Source organism: Oncorhynchus nerka, linkage group LG16 (assembly GCF_034236695.1).
Source record: "Oncorhynchus nerka isolate Pitt River linkage group LG16, Oner_Uvic_2.0, whole genome shotgun sequence".
In the NCBI taxonomy this organism is placed as follows: Eukaryota; Metazoa; Chordata; class Actinopteri; order Salmoniformes; family Salmonidae; genus Oncorhynchus; species Oncorhynchus nerka.
Window position 1 is genome coordinate 20,034,208 of NC_088411.1, and position 17,748 is coordinate 20,051,955.

The following is a 17,748-nucleotide window of genomic DNA, read 5'->3' on the forward strand; positions in this document are numbered from 1 at the left end:
CTCTGTTGTTGTATGTGTCGAATTGCTATGCTTTATCTTGGCCAGGTCGCAGTTGTAAATGAGTACTTGTTCTCAACTAGCCTACCTGGTTAAATAAAGGTGAAATAAATCAAATAAAGGGTAAAGCAGCACTTTTTATGTTAATCACTTCTTGATATCACGCTGAAATCAATAGAATAGGGGCAAACATTTGCGGTGTAGGGCAGTTTAAACAAACATTATTCAAAGGCCACACGGAATAACCTATACATGTTTGGTCAGATGAGAACTTGTATAAATAAGGCTTATATCTATATTTTGGGATGGCGGGAGGCTGCCATCATGGAAAAGGGAACAAACCACTTTTTCTGTTAGGTAACGTCAACAAATCACGACCCGCCATAGGATATAAACAGTGACAACGGTTTTCTGCTATTTAAGTGGAAAATTTGACTGTAAAATCAGTGTATTGGTGTGTGGCCAGCAACTTTTATAGCGATACCGCCCCAAACTATCTGTGCCATTTGAGAAATAAATGTTGTAAGTCCTGCGACCCCCAGTGAGTGACAAAAATGAACAGTACAAAACCATAGATATTGATCTGTTTTAAGCAATTGATATTGTGTTGACTATAAACCTTTTTTGAAGGATGTGTAATTCTCCCGAATTACCATGTGGCAAAACGTCAGCTTGTGTAGTGTAGTAATGCATACTGTCCAGAACATGGAAAGTAACATAATATACATTCATTCCATATGGCAAAAATAATTCAATATCTTCATTTAGGATGATAGCAAATGGAGCAAACACTCAGATTTTTTTCAATATTCACATATATTTCTCACTAGTTTAACCATATTAGAGATTTAAAAAATGCTCTTAATTTAACTGGGGGACTTATTCATTCGACTTCCCTAGTAACAGCTTAATATTAGTAGAATTCAAAAGCTACTTGCACTCAAACCGTGAAAAGGAATAACCAAAGGAGGCCAAGATGCTAGAATAATATACTTCATTTAATCGATGCTCGAAAGAATAGAAAAGGTACAAGTGCAAGGTGCTATAAAAACAAGAAAAGGAGCATACCTAATATTAGCCTAGGAAACTGGAGACCTGAGAATACTTTACTCACCTCAGTAGGAGATAACGGCTGTGATGAGTGTCTACTCTCCACGCAGGAAACAGATGCTGTAGGACGACTGAGAGAGAAACCAGGTGCAGATACTGGCTGTGAAACCAGCGGGTTATGCAACAGATTTAGTCAAAAACGACAAGAAAGAAAATTGTCTCTCTTTCTGAGGGCAGCCCAGCACCTGTTGTGGTTTCTTAAAAGAAGCAGTGGTAAAATTCAAACAGATCATTCTGGCTGAACAAGTTGTAAAAGAGGTGTTCGTGGACCAGATGTTGTAGGGCAGTCAAACGATTCAAACATTTCATTAAGTTAATCGCAGGGTTTGCTGCGATTAAACACGATTATAATCGCAAATTCTGAATTTGCTCAAAGTAAACTGTAATTTAAGATGTTTCATACAAAGATCATCTTTAATTTGTCTAAAGCAACGGTTAGCAACATTTGGTAAAGTGAGAAGGCACACTAACCTCAATGTCAACTAGTTTTTACATTGCATTGTTGTTTTTAGACATAGGTTATGTATTTAGGAAATTCCAAAACTTCAAGTTTCTAGATCATTTTTTACTTCATTGGGCCTGTCCATTATCTCTTTCTGTCCCAGTTAACAAAGTCTTGGTGATGATGGAGAGAGACAGTAAATCTCAGTAAGACCAAAATAATGGTGTTCCAAAAAAGGTCCAGTCACCAGGACCACAAATACAAATTCCATCTAGACACTGTTGCCCTAGAGCACACAAAAAACTATACATACCTTGGCCTAAACATCAGAGCCACAGGTAACTTCCACAAAGCTGTGAACGATCTGAGAGACAAGGCAAGAAGGGCATTCTATGCCATCAAAAGAAACATAAATTTCAACATACCAATTAGGATTTGGCTAAAAATACTTGAATCAGTCATAGAGCCCATTGCCCTTTATGGTTGTGAGGTCTGGGGTCCGCTCACCAACCAAGACTTCACAAAATGGGACAAACACCAAATTGAGACTCTGCATGCAGAATTCTGCAAAAAATATCCTCCGTGTACAATGTAGAACACCAAATAATGCATGCAGAGCAGAATTAGGCCGATACCCACTAATGATCAAAATCCAGAAAAGAGCCGTTAAATTCTACAACCACCTAAAAGGAAGCGATTCCCAAACCTGCCATAACAAAGCCATCACCTACAGAGAGATGAACCTGGAGAAGAGTTCCCTAAGCAAGCTGGTCCTGGGGCTCTGTTCACAAACACACCCTACAGAGCCCCAGGACAACAGCACAATTAGACCCAATCAAATCATGAGAAAACAAAAAGATAATTACTTAACACATTGGAAAGAATTAACAAAAAAACAGAGCAAACTAGAATGCTATTTGGCCCTACACAGAGAGTACACAGCGGCAGAATACCTGACCACTGTGACTGACCCAAAATTAAGGAAAGCTTTGACTATGTACAGACTCAGTGAGCATAGCCTTGCTATTGAGAAAGGCCGCCGTAGGCAGACATGGCTCTCAAGAGAAGACAGGCTATGTGCTCACTGCCCACAAAATGAGGTGGAAACTGAGCTGCACTCCCTAACCTCCTGCCCAATGTATGACCATATTAGAGAGACATATTTCCCTCAGATTACACAGATCCACAAAGAATTCGAAAACAAATCCAATTTTGAAAAACTCCCATATCTACTGGGTGAAATTCCACAGTGTGCCATCACAGCAGCAAGATTTGTGACCTGTTGCCACGAGAAAAGGGCAACCAGTGAAGAACAAACACCATTGTAAATAAAACCCATATTTATGCTTATTTATTTTATCTTGTGTCCTTTAACCATTTGTACATTGTTAAAACACTGTATATATATAATATGACATTTGTAATGTCTTTACTGTTTTGAAACTTCTGTATGTGTAATGTTTACTGTTAATTTTTGTTGTTTTTCACTTTATATATTCACTTTGTATGTTGTCTACCTCACTTGCTTTGGCAATGTTAACACATGTTTCCCATGCCAATACAGCCCTTGAATTGAATTGAATTGAATTGAGAGAACTCTGGGACACAGCTACCATACTGAGTGTTTAATAAGTCCAGTGCTGCGGAGTGAAATAGGCTGTTGTATTACACATTGTTCTAAGGCCATATGGTAATGCTATGCTAAAGAGAGACCTCCATCGCAGTTATTCACACTAATTATCAAGAACGTGAAAACTTACAGCGAACAGACTTTCAAACTGTCTTGCAAGTTGGGTGTTATATAAAGAGTGAAAACTCTGTTGGCCAATAGGTGATGTGTTTGGTGACTCTATCCTCTGGGGAGTTGTTGAGGTCTTGAGGACAAACTGAGGAAAATGAGGAAGGTGTGAACATGGCTAATTAGTCAGTGGATGAATATGATGGTTTAGAACTGTGATTACTTAGACGATCTTTAAGCTTTTACTGGCTGCTCTCTGACCTTTTGATCTCTGACCTTTGACATGGCCATTCAGAAGCTTCAGTTGGTAAGAAATGGCTTTAATTGTGTAGAAATGAGTTCACATTCTAGCTGTGTTAAAGGATATAGATCTTGGGAGTAGCAAGCAGTGGACATTCACTTTCTTTTTGGTTCATCTCTTTCTCTTTCTCTCTCTTCTCTCTCTCAGAGCTGACGTTCTGGCTCTATGTGAAGGAGCATTTGAACCGCCATGAGCTGCAGCGGTTCTACTCCCTGAGACACATCTCCTCTGAGCTGGGCCGTGGCCGCGCCTGGCTCCGCTGTGCCCTCAACGAACACTCACTAGAACGCTACCTACACATGCTGCTCGCAGACGGCATACGCCTCGGGTGAGAGTGTGTGTCTGTTTGCATGTCTGTATTTATCTCAGGTCTGTGTGTGGGTGTGAAGTCTGGACCTTTCTTGCCAGTATATCTTATTTCTTTGTGTTTTCTAGTACTTTCTATGAAGACTGGGCGTTTATTCTGGATGAGGAGCGAGCCAGCATGCTGCCCACCATGGCTGCAGGTGAGAGCATGACTCGGATTCCTGTGGTGAAACACATTCATGTCTCTACCATTCAGAGAGCTACTTTGCAGTAAGCCATGAGTCACAGTTGAGTCACTTACTCCCTGTGTGATATGCAGTCAGTGGTGTAGTGGAGGGTGAACGCACTGTTTACTCAGCTTTTTGGTATTTTGCGTAAGCGTTTACCCAGCAATACGGGAAGATACATTGAAAGTAAAGGGAGTGTTATACTTAGTGTTGTACTTATATACTTATGTTATACTTATCACCGCGACCTGCAATCTGAGTTTACCCACCTACTGTGTCTAGTGCAGTGCTGATGGATTTGGATTTATGTAGCACTTTTCCAATTCTCAGGGAGCTATACATTGTTAGTTGGGGAGAACCAACTCACCTTATCCACTACCATTAGTGCTGTGTGAACGACTAGTAACTAGACCTTCTCCTCTCTCTCCACCCTTCACACAGGACTAAACTCCATCCTGTTTGCCATCAACATCGACAACACAGACCTGAACGGTGTGCCCCGGGCGGGCGGCTCCTCCTCCTCCGTGAGTCACCTCCTGAAGGAGTCCACCCAGGGCATAGGGAGCCTATGGAAGGAGTCCACCCAGGGGGTGAGCACTCTGCTCAGGGAGATCAGCACCGTCACCGCTGTGGTGCCAGGCTTCACCCCTACCCACTGCCCCGACGGATCATCAGACCCACTGCCTGTCCTGCCACGCAGCGCCTCCGCAGGTAGGGAGGAGAAATTACAATCAACTCAGACACTGAGGGGGACAGTGCATATGGACATTTACATTTAACATTTACATTTAAGTCATTTAGCAGACGCTCTTATCCAGAGCGACTTACAAATTGGTGCTTTCACCTTATGACATCCAGTGGAACAGCCACTTTACAATAGTGCATCTAGGTCTTTTAAGGGGGGTGAGAAGGATTACTTTATCCTATCCTAGGTATTCCTTAAAGAGGTGGGGTTTCAGGTGTCTCCGGAAGGTGGTGATTGACTAAGCTGTCCTGGCGTCGTGAGGGAGTTTGTTCCACCATTGGGGGGCCAGAGCAGCGAACAGTTTTGACTGGGCTGAGCGGGAACTGTACTTCCTCAGTGGTAGGGAGGCGAGCAGGCCAGAGGTGGATGAGCGCAGTGCCCTTGTTTGGGTGTAGGGCCTGATCAGAGCCTGGAGGTACTGAGGTGCCGTTCCCCTCACAGCTCCGTGGACAATTATTTATATTCAGTTCTATTCATATTATTACTCAGGGAAGGAATAATACGCCAACAAACATGGAGAGCAAACTGACGACATGTTTTCTCTCTCCAGACTCTGGCCTGAGGAAGGAGCGACGGAGGAAAAAGAAAATCACCAACATCATCTCCTTCGACGACCTGGATGGGGGAGCGGAGGATGAGGAAGAGGTGGGGGGGGGGACTGTCACCCTCAGGAAGAGCACCACTGCTCCTCAGGTCAGTCTGGAGGAGGTTATTTACCCACTGGAGTCCTCCTTCTCCCTCTCGCCTCTCCAGAACGGGCTGCCCGATCCTGGGATAGTCAGCTGGGCCGGGTCTCCTCCTTTCTCCAGAGCTCTGCCTGACACCAAGATTATTGATAATGATGATGAGGAGGAAGAGGTATACAAGAGTAGGCCACAGCCACAGAGCCCCTTTCATAACACGGCCAACGCTGACCAGTGAGTAACCATGGAGACTAAGGATTATACATCATCTAGCACTTTCTTAACGATACAATAAGCAGGGAGAGAAACTCCTAATCAAGAATTGATATAAACAGGTGTACTTTATCTGTGTTGTAACGTGTGTGTCTGTTACAGAGTGTCAACGTGGGGCGCTCTGCAGGCCATAACTGATAATGACAGTTCAGACATCCTCATTCCTGTGTCCTCCAGCCACTCCTACGCTCAGCCAGGTGAGGCTCCTCTCCTCTACAGCAGTGTTTCTCAACCCAGTCCTCTGAGCCCAACAGTCATTTCTTACATAACCACAGAATTTTGGTTATAATGTGTTGGTTCATATGTGTTCATTTTTGGGGATAGTTTCCATAGCAACAGCAGACTGGTGTTAAAAGAGAATAGTGGGCGAGGTTGCTTAGTGATAAAGCTCATGAGAAAACAGAAGTGTAAATTTACTAAGCTTTTGTAGAATATGGAAAGCATTAAACCCAGACAGATACGTCAGCATTGAGGTACTTTCTCTCTCTCTCATTGTTTTTCACTTTCATTTTGTTTCAGTCGGCTCAGTGAAAGATACAGTTGCATTTCCTGTACAGACAGATTCCACAGGTCCAGTCAGCGACTACGAGACGACCAGATCCCAGCTACAGTTCAAGTAAGTTGTCAGTCCATTTTATATAAGCATCATCTTAACAAGGGTGGGAGGAAAACTGCACTCAGATCAATAATTTTGAGTTCAAAGCTCATCACTAAGCTAAGGACCCTGGGACTAAACACCTCCCTCTGCAACTGGATCCTGGACTTCCTGATGGGCCGCCCCCAGGTGGTAAGGGTAGGTAACACCATATCCGCCACGCTGATCCTCAACACGGGGTCCCCTCAGGGGTGCGTGCCCAGTCCCCTCCTGTACTCTCTGTTCACTGACTGCACGGCCAGGCACGACTTCAACACCATCATTAAGTTTGCAGATGACACAACAGTGATAGGTCTGATCACCGACAACAACGAGACAGCCTATAGAGAGGAGGTCAGAGACCTGGCCGTGTGGTGCGAGGACAAGAACCTCTCCCTCAACATGATCAAGACAAAGGAGATGATTGTGGACTAAAGGAAAAGGAGGACCGAGCACACCCCTATTCTCATCGATGGGGCTGTAGTGGAGCAGGTTGAGAGCTTCAAATTCTTTGGCGTCCACATCACCAACAAACTTACATGGTCCAAGCACACCAAGGCAGTCGTGAAGAGAGCATGACAAAACCTATTCCGCCTCAGGAGACATGGGTCTTCAGATCCTCAAAAGGTTTTACAGCTACACAATCGAGGGCATGGTTGCATCACTGCCTGGTATGGCAACTGCTCTGCCTCCGACCGCAAGGCACTACAGAGGGTAGTGCGTACGGCCCAGTACATCACCGGGGCCAAGCTTTCTGCCATTCAGGACCTCTGTACCAGGCGGTGTCAGAAGAAGGCCCTAAAAATTGTCTAAGACTCCAGCCACCTAGTCATAGACTGTTCTCTCTACTACAGCATGGCAAGCGGTTCTGGAGCGCCAAGCCTAGGTCCAAGAGGCTTTGAAACAGCTTCTACCCCCAAGCCATAAGACACCTGAACATCTCCAACTGGCTACCCAGACTATTTGCATTGCCCCCATACTCCTCCCCATTCTTCTACACTGCTGCTACTCTCTGTTATTATCTGTGCATTGTCACTTTAATAACTCTACCTACATGTACATATTACCACAACTACCTCGACTAACCGGTGCCTCGCTATTGTTATTTTACTGTTTCTCTTAAATTATTTGTTACTTTTATTTTTTGGGGGTCTTTTCTTAAAACTGCATTGTTGGTTAAGGGCTTGTAAGTAAGCATTTCACTGTAAGGTCTACACCTGTTGTATTTGGCGCATGTGACAAATAACATTTGATTTGAGTTGTTGGATGGAGATGTATACGTAACCTCTCTCTGTCTGTGGTGTTACAGCTTGGAGCCCAGCCCGCCGGTCCAGAATGCACCTCTCTCCAGTGTACTGTCCAGTGCCACCCCTGGTCTACCAGAGTCAATGACAGTGGGTGTGTGTGGTATACTGTACATGTGTTTGGTAATAAGAAGGGAATCCTGTATGATGATCATTTGGGCTGCAGGTAGCCTAGTGGTTACAGCGTTGGACTAGGAAAGGTAAAAATCTGTTGTTCTGCCCCTGAACAAGGCAGTTAACCCACTGTTCCTAGGCTGTCATTGAAAATAAGAAAATAAAAAAAATAAGAACTGACTTGTCTAGTTAAATAAAGGTAAAAAAAAAAGAATAATCCCTTATTCAACCAGGTGATGGCACTGCTGAGTCAGTGTGCCTCTGTGTATTCTAACGGCAGCCTACAGTTTACTGTAACAAAGGATATGAGTGAAATAGAATGGTACACTCAGAAAAGCATGTCTTACTTGATAGATTTCATTTCTGTAAACAACACACACCATTAATTGACATTTTGTCCGCTCTACTGTCTTTCAAAACTTCCTGGAATGTAAAATGCCCTGATCCAGTCAACAGTTTACACACTGTCTCTGTTTTCCACTCCAGAACGTGATTTGCGTAATTTCCTAAAGCTTAGCAGAGGGTAGCTCGGCTGATGCTCATATTGATGCTGTTTCCTGTGTGTGGAACACACTAAGTCTGTAATGTGAGTTAGGGCAGGGGATCTGAGTGGGGCGGCACATCTAGACCCACAGGCACATCTATGGTCACGACTCACGTCTATAGTCGAACACTCACAGATTAGGGGCTCTCAAAAGAAGAGAGCTGTGTGTGTGTATTTGTGTTTGTGTGCTTTTGTGTTTGTGTGTACAGATAGAGAACATTGTGTGCAGTAAAAAAACAAAAAACATAATGGAGTCTGCTGTTTAACTGGATCTGTAATGGGAACCATTGTCCAAATCCATACACTGCCTGCATCACACACAAACCCACATACGCACAAGCACACACACACAGTTGTAGTGCAACAGAGGGGCGCCTCTCTATAAAGCTCCTTAATGGATTGCCGGTGCTAGCTTCCTGTGGTGAACGCATGGTTGTTGTAAATGTCACACCTATTTCTGGAGCACTGATGTGGAATTGGGAGCTCCAGATATAATGGGGCTCTCCTCTACCACCTTCTTCATCATCCTTCTCTTCACCTCCTCAACCAGGCACTTTGGGTTGTAAACCTACTTTTTGAAATGCGTCTGGGGCCAAAACGAGCTCCACTTCTTTGCGCTTCCCTGCTGTTAATGTAGCCAAGAGCTGATCTGCATTATTCATTTGCTTTTAATTGAGTAAATACTTTGGTATTCATAAGGCTGCCGTATCTTGGCCCTTTTTCCATAGACCTACTTCTCTCAGTGCAGTGCTATATATTAGCCTATATCCATCATGTGAATAGAGAGCTGTGTTGTGACTGTATGGTGCTAAAGTGTGTTTGTATCTGGGCAAAGGTAGTATATTAGTAGCCTGGCTGGTCCCATGCTCTATGTTCTGGAGCTAACTTGTGTGTAGTCATGACAACGACAGAAGAGTTGGCTACAGGCAGCACAGCACAGTACAGTATGGAACCAGGTTAGTGTTTAGGTATCAGTCAGCTCCGCTAATGATGAGACTTAAATATGAGCCGAGCAAAAGAAATGTGAACAGTTAACACTTGTACAGAGATGTATATCAATTTGTTTGGTTCTGTGTTTTGTATGTCTGTGTTGTTAACGGTCTCTGTCCTCTGTCTACAGTGGAGCTCCGCCAGGCCATAGTGGCCATGATGAACAGGAAGGATGAGCTGGATGAACTGAACATGTGAGATCCTCTCTGCTAATGTTGGTGGGATGAGTTGATCTTTTATGTGAAAAATCAAGGGGAATTAAGAGCTATGTATGTATGTGAGTTTTCTGAGAGTTGTGAGCAGACTGTGTATGCCAGTGTTCTGTGTGTGTGTGTGTGACTGTATGCTAACAGTATTGTGCTGTTGTGTCCTCCGGGGCTCCAGGTCCCTGCGCAGCCTGCTGGATGGGGAGATGGAGCACTCTGCTGGGCTGAGACAGGAGACAGACGCCTTGAGGAGACGCCTGGATGAGCTGGAGGAGAGACACACAGCCAAGGTCCAGGCTCTGGGCAGGTGGGTACCAGATCGTTGGTGGTTGTTGTTCCCAGTGGCAGCTTCCCATGGCTACAGTAGGAATATTGGTGGTTAGAGACAGACAAACCCACACTCACTGGAAACAGTCTTTAGAAGTTCAATATGTATATTTTTAAGTGTTGAGTATGCTGCAATGTGCAATTTTTACATTTGAGTGGTTTAGTCTTTCCACTCCTCTACACCTTCAAGACAAACTGGAAACTCCAGCCACTCAAACTCAAGTGCTATCCTCCACCCAAATCTGGCCTGATCTGATCAATAGTAGCTAAAAATACTGGTGCTGGTAAGTAAGCCCTCCCTGTGTTTGTGTCTAACAAAGCCCAGTGGACATGAGCTGGGCTGAGCTGCTCTCATAGAGGTACCCATATTGATTCAGCACAGTGAGAGGAGTGGGTACTGGACTGGTTAAGACGTGGGCCACACACTGACTGAGGCAGTGCTTCTGACGTGCATTCTGAAAGTATTCAGACCCCTTGACCTTTTCCATATTTTGTTACATTACAGCCTCATTCTAAAATGCAAAAAAAAAATCCTCATCAATCTACCCACAATAACCCATAATGAGAAAATACAAAATAAAAAAAATATTTACATAAGTATTCAGACCCTTTGCTATGAGACTCGCAATTGAGCTCAGGTGCTTCCTGTTTCCATTGATCATCCTTGAGATGTTTCTACAACTTGATTGGAGTCCACCTGTGGTAAATTCAATTGATTGGACATGAAAGCACAGAGGCACAGATCTGGGGATGGGTACCAAAACATTTCTGCAGCATTGAAGGTCCTCAAGATCACAGTGACCTGAGCAATCGGGGGAGAAGGGCCTTGGTCAAGGAGGTGACCAAGAACCAGAGCTCTAGAGTTCCTCTGTGGAGATGGGAGAACCTTCCAGAAGGACAACCATCTCTGCAGCACTCCACCAATCAGGCCTTTATGGTAGAGTGGCCAGACAGAAGCCACTCAGTAAAAGGCACATGACAGCCCACTTGGAGTTTGACAAAAGGCACCTAAAGACTCAGACCATGAGAAACAAGATTCTCTGGTCTGATGAAACCAAGATGGAACTCTTTGGCCTGAATGCTAAGCGTCACATCTGGAGGAAACCTGGCACCATCCCTACGGTGAAGCATGGTGGTGGTGGCAGCATCATGCTGTGGGGATGTTTTTCAGCGGCAGGGACTGGGAGACTAGTCTGGATCGAGGGAAAGATGAATGGAGCAAAGTACAGAGAAACCCTTGATGAAAACCTGCTCCAGAGCGCTCAGGACCTCAGACTGGACACCTTCCAACAGGACAACCACCCTAAGCGCACAGCCAAGACAACGCAGGAGTGGCTTCGGGACAAGTCTCTGAATGTCCTTCAGTGGCCCAGTCGGAGCCCAGACTTGAACCTGATCTAACATCTCTGGAGGGACGCTCCCTATCCAACCTGACAGAGCTTGAGAGGATCTGCAGAGAAGAATGGGAGAAACTCCCAAATACAGCTGTGCCAAGCTTGTAGCGTCATACCCAAGACGACATAAGGCTGTAATCGCTGTGAAAGGTGCTTCAACAAAGTACTGAGTAAAAGGTCTGAATGCTTATGTAAATGTAATACTTCAGTTTAGTATTTTTTTATAAATGTGCAAAAATGTCTAAAAACCTCATTTTTGCTTTGTTATTATGGGCTATTGTGTGTAGATTGATGAGGGGAAAAACCGATTTAATACATGTTAGAATAAGGCTGTATCGTAACAAAATGTGGAGAAAGTCAAGGGGTCTGCATACTTTCCGAATGTACGGTATGTAACACTGACTGACTGAGGCACATGTTTGCACGCACGGACACATACACACATGCAGGAAATCCTATTCCCTACCAGCATGGAGCTCCGGCCAGTCTCCCAGTGACGTTAGCAGAGCAGAAACTAGAACTCACACAGGCTGGCGGGTAGGCAGGCAGCCAGGAGAGAGGGGGCCTGGCCAAGGAGAAAGTGGTCCTCCTCTCTGTTTGGTGGGTGGTTAGAAGAAACCCACTGAGAGAAGACTAAAGAGATTGTGAGTTTTTCTTATTGTCATTCAGCGTTTCCTGAAGGTTGTTGGGAATGGGGTATTTTGATGTACTGTAAAGACAACACCTAAGGTTTGGGCGGTTTTACTGTAGTTGTTGAGAGGATTTTAGTTGTTTTGCTGCTTTGTGAAGTCAATTATCCAGCTGTCTCAAGGGGCTACTGTACAGTTGAAGTTCTCCCACTTTGAACAATCTTCTACTGTACACTGTCTGCCTAACTTTACTGTGCTGTGGGCATTGAGGAAGAATGTTTATGAAAGGAAAACCAAAGTACATGTTTGAAGCATTGTTTGCAGAGCATATAAATAAGTGGTTCTCAAACATCTCAGTGAATCCCCTGAACTAAGTCACCTGATTCATCTAGTCAAGTGCTTGATGATTAGTTGACCATTTGTATCAGGTGTGCTAGCTGTGGAATCGTTAAAATACATTGAACGAGAGGTTTGAGAGCCCCTGCTCTAAATTGCTCTTAGTCTTAAACATCCTTTATTTTGGCTTTGTTTTGTTTTATCCTCTGAGTGTATTACTGTAATGTTTTCTCTAACTGGAGCAGCTTTATAGCATATGTTTTTTTAGTTTTTTTAAACTGTCCAATCCAAATAAAACCTCTGTGACCTCTATCCCAGAAGCCCTCAGTAAAGGTCACAGGAAGTTGTGTTGCATCTCTTCCTGCCTCTCACTCTCTCTGATATCTGGGCTTTTCCTCACCCCGTTTGAGACTCACTCCACTGATCCAATTTCACTAATGGGTTTAGAGAGCGTCCATTTAGACAGAGAGCTTTTTGGGCGGAATACCCTCCATGTTAAACGCCCTCAACGACACGTGCCACTTGTATAATACACAGGAAGGTGAGTGCTGTAGGATGCCTTTGAAACTTTCAGGGACACTTGTATAATACACAGGAAGGTGAGTGCTGTAGGATGCCTTTGAAACTTTCAGGGACATTTGTATAATACACAGGAAGGTGAGTGCTGTTGGATGCCTTTGAAACTTTCAGGGACACTTGTATAATACACAGGAAGGTGAGTGCTGTTGGATGCCTTTGAAACTTTCAGGGACATTTGTATAATACACAGGAAGGTGAGTGCTGTAGGATGCCTTTGAAACTTTCAGGGACACTTGTATAATACACAGGAAGGTGAGTGCTGTAGGATGCCTTTGAAACTTTCAGGGACACTTGTATAATACACAGGAAGGTGAGTGCTGTAGGATGCCTTTGAAACTTTCAGGGACACTTGTATAATACACAGGAAGGTGAGTGCTGTAGGATGCCTTTGAAACTTTCAGGGACACTTGCACCGTAATGTACAATGATGAACCCATATAAAAATGACTGTCTGCGACATATTCTACAGTTCCAGGGAATTGAATTTGGTCAGATACTGTGGATTTGGGTGGGGTTTGTGTAATAACACAGCCTCTACATTATCCTCATAGGATGTTCTCTACGTTGTCTTTCCTTTTATATTACTTTACAGTACAACAGACAGTGATAAACTACATAGACCCATACGGCCTGTAGGTTGCTCTTATTATATAGATATACCTGTCTGTCAATATGGAATTTCTCTCTGTTTCTACCTCTGGTTCTGTGTCTTTAGTTGCATCATTGTATCTCTACCTCTAGATGTAGAGGAGATGCGTGTTTCAGTCCAGTTCCTCAGGCGTCGGGTTCCTGAGCGAACCATTTATAGTTTATATATCCTGCAGTACACATCCTGCAGTCAGCCTCTATCTCTCCAATGTAACATTAGACATGTACAGGAGGCGTGTGTGTGTGGGCTTACCCACACAAAGCGGACCTGTGTGTATGTGAGACGGGCTTACATGAGTTAAAGCCAACCTGTGTGTTTGTGTGTGACTGTTAACCTGCCTATGACTCAGCAGGAGGGCACATTCTGAGAGATCGATGAGACGCACCTGAGCCGTGGAATCCCCTCCCTCGCCTCCGGAATGCCAGACCATTTATTACCTTTAATTAAATGGCAGCGGAATTGTGTCTCGGCTCGCCGACTCTGATAACAACGGCCCAATCGTCCCTCCGAGAGCTCGTCAGCCGGCTTTCAGAGATCTCCCATCCCAAGTGTCCTTTGTAGGGGTAAAATGGGATGCGATAAGCAGGGTACAAAGAGCAGGGGAGGAAGGCAGGTAGTTATTATTTACAGCACTGTAATTCTCTTAGATTCTGATTGATTTCCCCTCAAACAAACAGTAATCATCCGCACAGGCCCTGTAAGAACATATACCACTACACACCTTCTCTGAACACACACACACACTTGCACCACCCTTGTGCACAGTCTCCAGTGACAGTAAGCAATCACAGAAAACCTGTAGGGCTGCATGTATAATCCAGCTCCAGAGATGGGCTGGGATTTACAAGGCTGTAAACCCGCCACAGACACAGAAACCAACACAGTTACTGTTCCTGTCTGTGTACTGTTCCAGTCAGCTGCTCTCTCTGTATGGGCCTAGGCCTTGATTCTCTGTTTGTGTGTTGTGTGTGTGTGTGTGTGTGTGTCTGCAGGGAGAACGAGGTCCTCAAGGTCCAGCTGAAGAAATACGTGGGAGCTGTCCAGATGCTGAAGAGAGAGGGGAGCCAAGGAAACGACACTGGTAAGACCACACACACACTCTATCTCAACACTATCCAGGCGGTATCATAACCGGCCGTGATTGGGAGTCCCATCGTCATCCGGGTTAGGGTTTGGCCGGGGTAGGCCGTCAATGTAAATAATATATATTTTTCTTAACTGACTTGCCTAGTTAAATAAAGTTGAAGTAAAATAAATAAATGTATCTAAACAGGGCAGGAGAAATATCTTCTCTTTTGCCTGACAAGGTCAGTGTTGCGTCAACACTCAAGGACGTCAGTGGATAATAAGCCTGGTTTGAGATATGCCTCTGTGATACGTAATTCGTTTCCCTCCTTTTGTTACTTAGTCATTTTTGGGAATTTGGATAAAAGTGACTTTCTCTCATATTGCCTGGGGATAAATCCACGCCGTGCAAAGGGTACAGAGATAAGACTGTTATATCAAAGGGAAACAAAATCAACATGGCAGATTATGTAGGGAGACAGAATGCCTAATGACATTTTGGGAGGAGAGACGGTGGTTATCAGTACTTTTCTCGGGTCCTGTCGACACTGGTATCTCTGGTATCTCCCTTCTACAGAGACAGGGATTCTCCTCAGGCACTGTGTGGGACACCCGTAAGGCACAAGGATGCCTAGGATATCGGCCAATTTAAAACGTGACTTGTGTTTTTAGAATTGTGATGTAATGTGCTTGTGGATGTTCAGCATTGTTGGGTTGTTTTTTAAGTGTTTCATATCAGGATCATTGCTTTTGTGTAAGTATCAAATATATGAATAATTTTTATATTTGTTGAAATAAATCATGTTTTTAGTTGAAAAAGGTGACTTGGCTTCTGCCACTAGTTAAGGGGAAACATGCACACAATGGTTAGAAAAATATCCCAGACACACAGCATCTCATCTCTCAGGTCTCAGCAATTATGTAGTAGTCAGACTCGTCAAATCTCCAACATGGATGTTTGTCTAAAGTGACACGTGGAGCAATGCTCTGGGACACTGACAATGTGTAATAATGAATTGGCTTCCGGAAGGCTGTAGAATCCTGACTGAGGTTCCTTTTCGACACTAATCAAGGGCCTCCGCACAGCCGCAGCCTGATGAATTACCCACAATCCTCCTCAGCCTTTCATGGTCCCCAGTGGAGTCTGGCCCAACAGTGTACATAGTGACGCTCTTGATATAAATATCCCAATTTGGCTTTTCCCTTGTTCTTTTTCGCTTTCTTCTCTCTCTCTTTCTCTTTCTCTCTCAAATCAAATTAATTTTCAGCAGATGTCACAAAGTGCTATACAGAAAACCCCCAGCCTAAAACCCCAACCAGCAAGCAATGCAGATGTAGAAGCACGGTGGCTAGGAAAAACTCCCTAGAAAGGTAGGAACCTAGCAAGTAACCTAGAGAGGAATCAGGTTCTGCGAGGTGGCCAGTCCTCTTCTGGATGTGCTGGTTGGAGATTATAAGAGTACATGGCCATTAAGGCCAGATTGTTCTTTAAGATGTTCAAACGTTCATAGATAACCAGCAGGGTCAAATAGTAATCACAGTGATTGTAGAGGGTGCAACAGGTACCTCGGTAGTAAATGTCTGTTGGCTATTCATAGCTGAGCTTTCAGAGATCGAGACAGCAGGTGCGGTAGAGAGAGAGAGTCGAAAACAGCAGTTCTGGGACAAGTTAGCACGTCCGGTGAACAGGTCAGGGTTCCATAGCCGCAGGCAGAACAGTTAAAACTGGAGCAGTAGCACGACCAGACTGGGGACAGCCAGGAGTCATCAGGCCAGGTAGTCCTGAAGCATGGTCCTAGGGCTCAGGTCCTCTGAGAGGGGAGGACCTCGCTCTCGTTCTCCATCTCTGTAGAAGTGTAGAACACAGGCATACTGAATGCCCTTTTGCGTATAAGTCAAAATAATTTCCCCCCTGCATCCCTTCTGTCTCTATTGCTAATGATGTGCCATACTCCATCAGGCTTTGGTGTTGAGTTACAGTTGAAAGAGATGAGGGGAAACAATGAAATTGATGCACAAGCGCTACAATACAGGCTTTGTTTCATGTCCTGTCAACACTGTTCACCTGATCATCGCGCAGCCTTTTGAAACTCCTCTAATGATGCAGCTCAATCCAGATGTCATCTTTTGAACGCAGCTCAGGCAGAGACAGGCTACTGACAACCCATCTGAAACAGCTTTCCTCTCGTTAAACTCCACGCTGTTTTCTCTTCCCTCCTCCTGACGTCTCGTCTATCCACGTTTGTTTGGATTCTCCCCAGCTGTCGCCGTAGATTGTGTGTGTCACGGTGTCTGTATGTTATTGCTGTGTGACTGACTGACTGACTGACAGCGGCGTGAAGGGAAGGCATGCCACATTGTTCCCATGTGGCGTGTATCATTATTTGTGGTTATGGGATGAGACAGATTTGTATGGGATGATTAGTACGGTGTATATAGTCAACTAATATGTCTTTCAGTCTTTAGGAAGCTCTTAGAAAATACCCTAGAGCCACTGGCATAGTCGTGCTGTACAGTAATTCACAGTAAGCTATGAATTATCTTGGGAGCCTTCACAAAGTATTCACACCCTTTACTTTTTTATTTTGTTGTTTTACAGCCTGAATATTAAATGTAGTTGTTTTTGTCCCTGGCCTACACACAATACGCCATAATGTCAAAGTGGAATAGTGTTTTGAGAATTGCTTTGGTACAAATGAATTAAAAATGAAAAGCTGAAGTGTCTTGGGTCAATAAGTATTCAACCCCTTTGTTATGACAAGCCTAAATAAGTACAGGAGTAAAAATGTGCTTAACAAGTCACGTAATAAGTTGCATTGGCTCACTCTGTGCATTAATAGTGTTTAACATAATTTTTTAATGACTGCCTCATGTCTGTGCCCCACACATACAATTATCGGTAAGGTCTCTGTCGAGCAGTGAATTTCAAACACAAATTCAACCACAAAGACCAGGGAGTGTTTTCCAGTGGCTTGCAAAGAAGGACACCTATTAGTAGAAAAAAAGCAGGCATTGAATATCCCTTTAAGCATGGTAAAGCTCTTAATTATCACTTTGGATCGTGTATCAATACACCCAGTACGTACAAGGATACAGGTGTCCTTTCTAACTCAGTTGCCGGAGAGGAAGGAAAACGCTCAGGGATTTCACCATGA

At 44.2% G+C, this 17,748-nt stretch overlaps 1 protein-coding gene across 5 annotated transcripts in view; it reads left to right on the forward strand.

The window, feature by feature from the left end:
- Nucleotides 1–17,748, forward strand: part of snx29 (sorting nexin 29) — a 114,471-nt gene that overhangs the window by 8,230 nt on the left and 88,493 nt on the right. For 3 of the 5 annotated variants that reach the window (XR_003865787.2, XR_003865788.2, XM_029685030.2), the window contains exons 5-14: nt 3,736–3,916; nt 4,024–4,094; nt 4,563–4,832; nt 5,417–5,783; nt 5,925–6,019; nt 6,342–6,438; nt 7,766–7,854; nt 9,539–9,602; nt 9,793–9,921; nt 14,521–14,609. Coding sequence is in view for 3 of the 5 variants with exons in the window: in XM_029685030.2 (XP_029540890.1) it covers nt 3,736–3,916; nt 4,024–4,094; nt 4,563–4,832; nt 5,417–5,783; nt 5,925–6,019; nt 6,342–6,438; nt 7,766–7,854; nt 9,539–9,602; nt 9,793–9,921; nt 14,521–14,609 (1,452 nt within the window). In the remaining 2 variants the exon portion in view is untranslated. The remainder of the gene's footprint in view (nt 1–3,735; nt 3,917–4,023; nt 4,095–4,562; nt 4,833–5,416; nt 5,784–5,924; nt 6,020–6,341; nt 6,439–7,765; nt 7,855–9,538; nt 9,603–9,792; nt 9,922–14,520; nt 14,610–17,748) is intronic. The other 2 variants (XM_029685032.2, XM_029685031.2) reach the window with 2 other exon arrangements.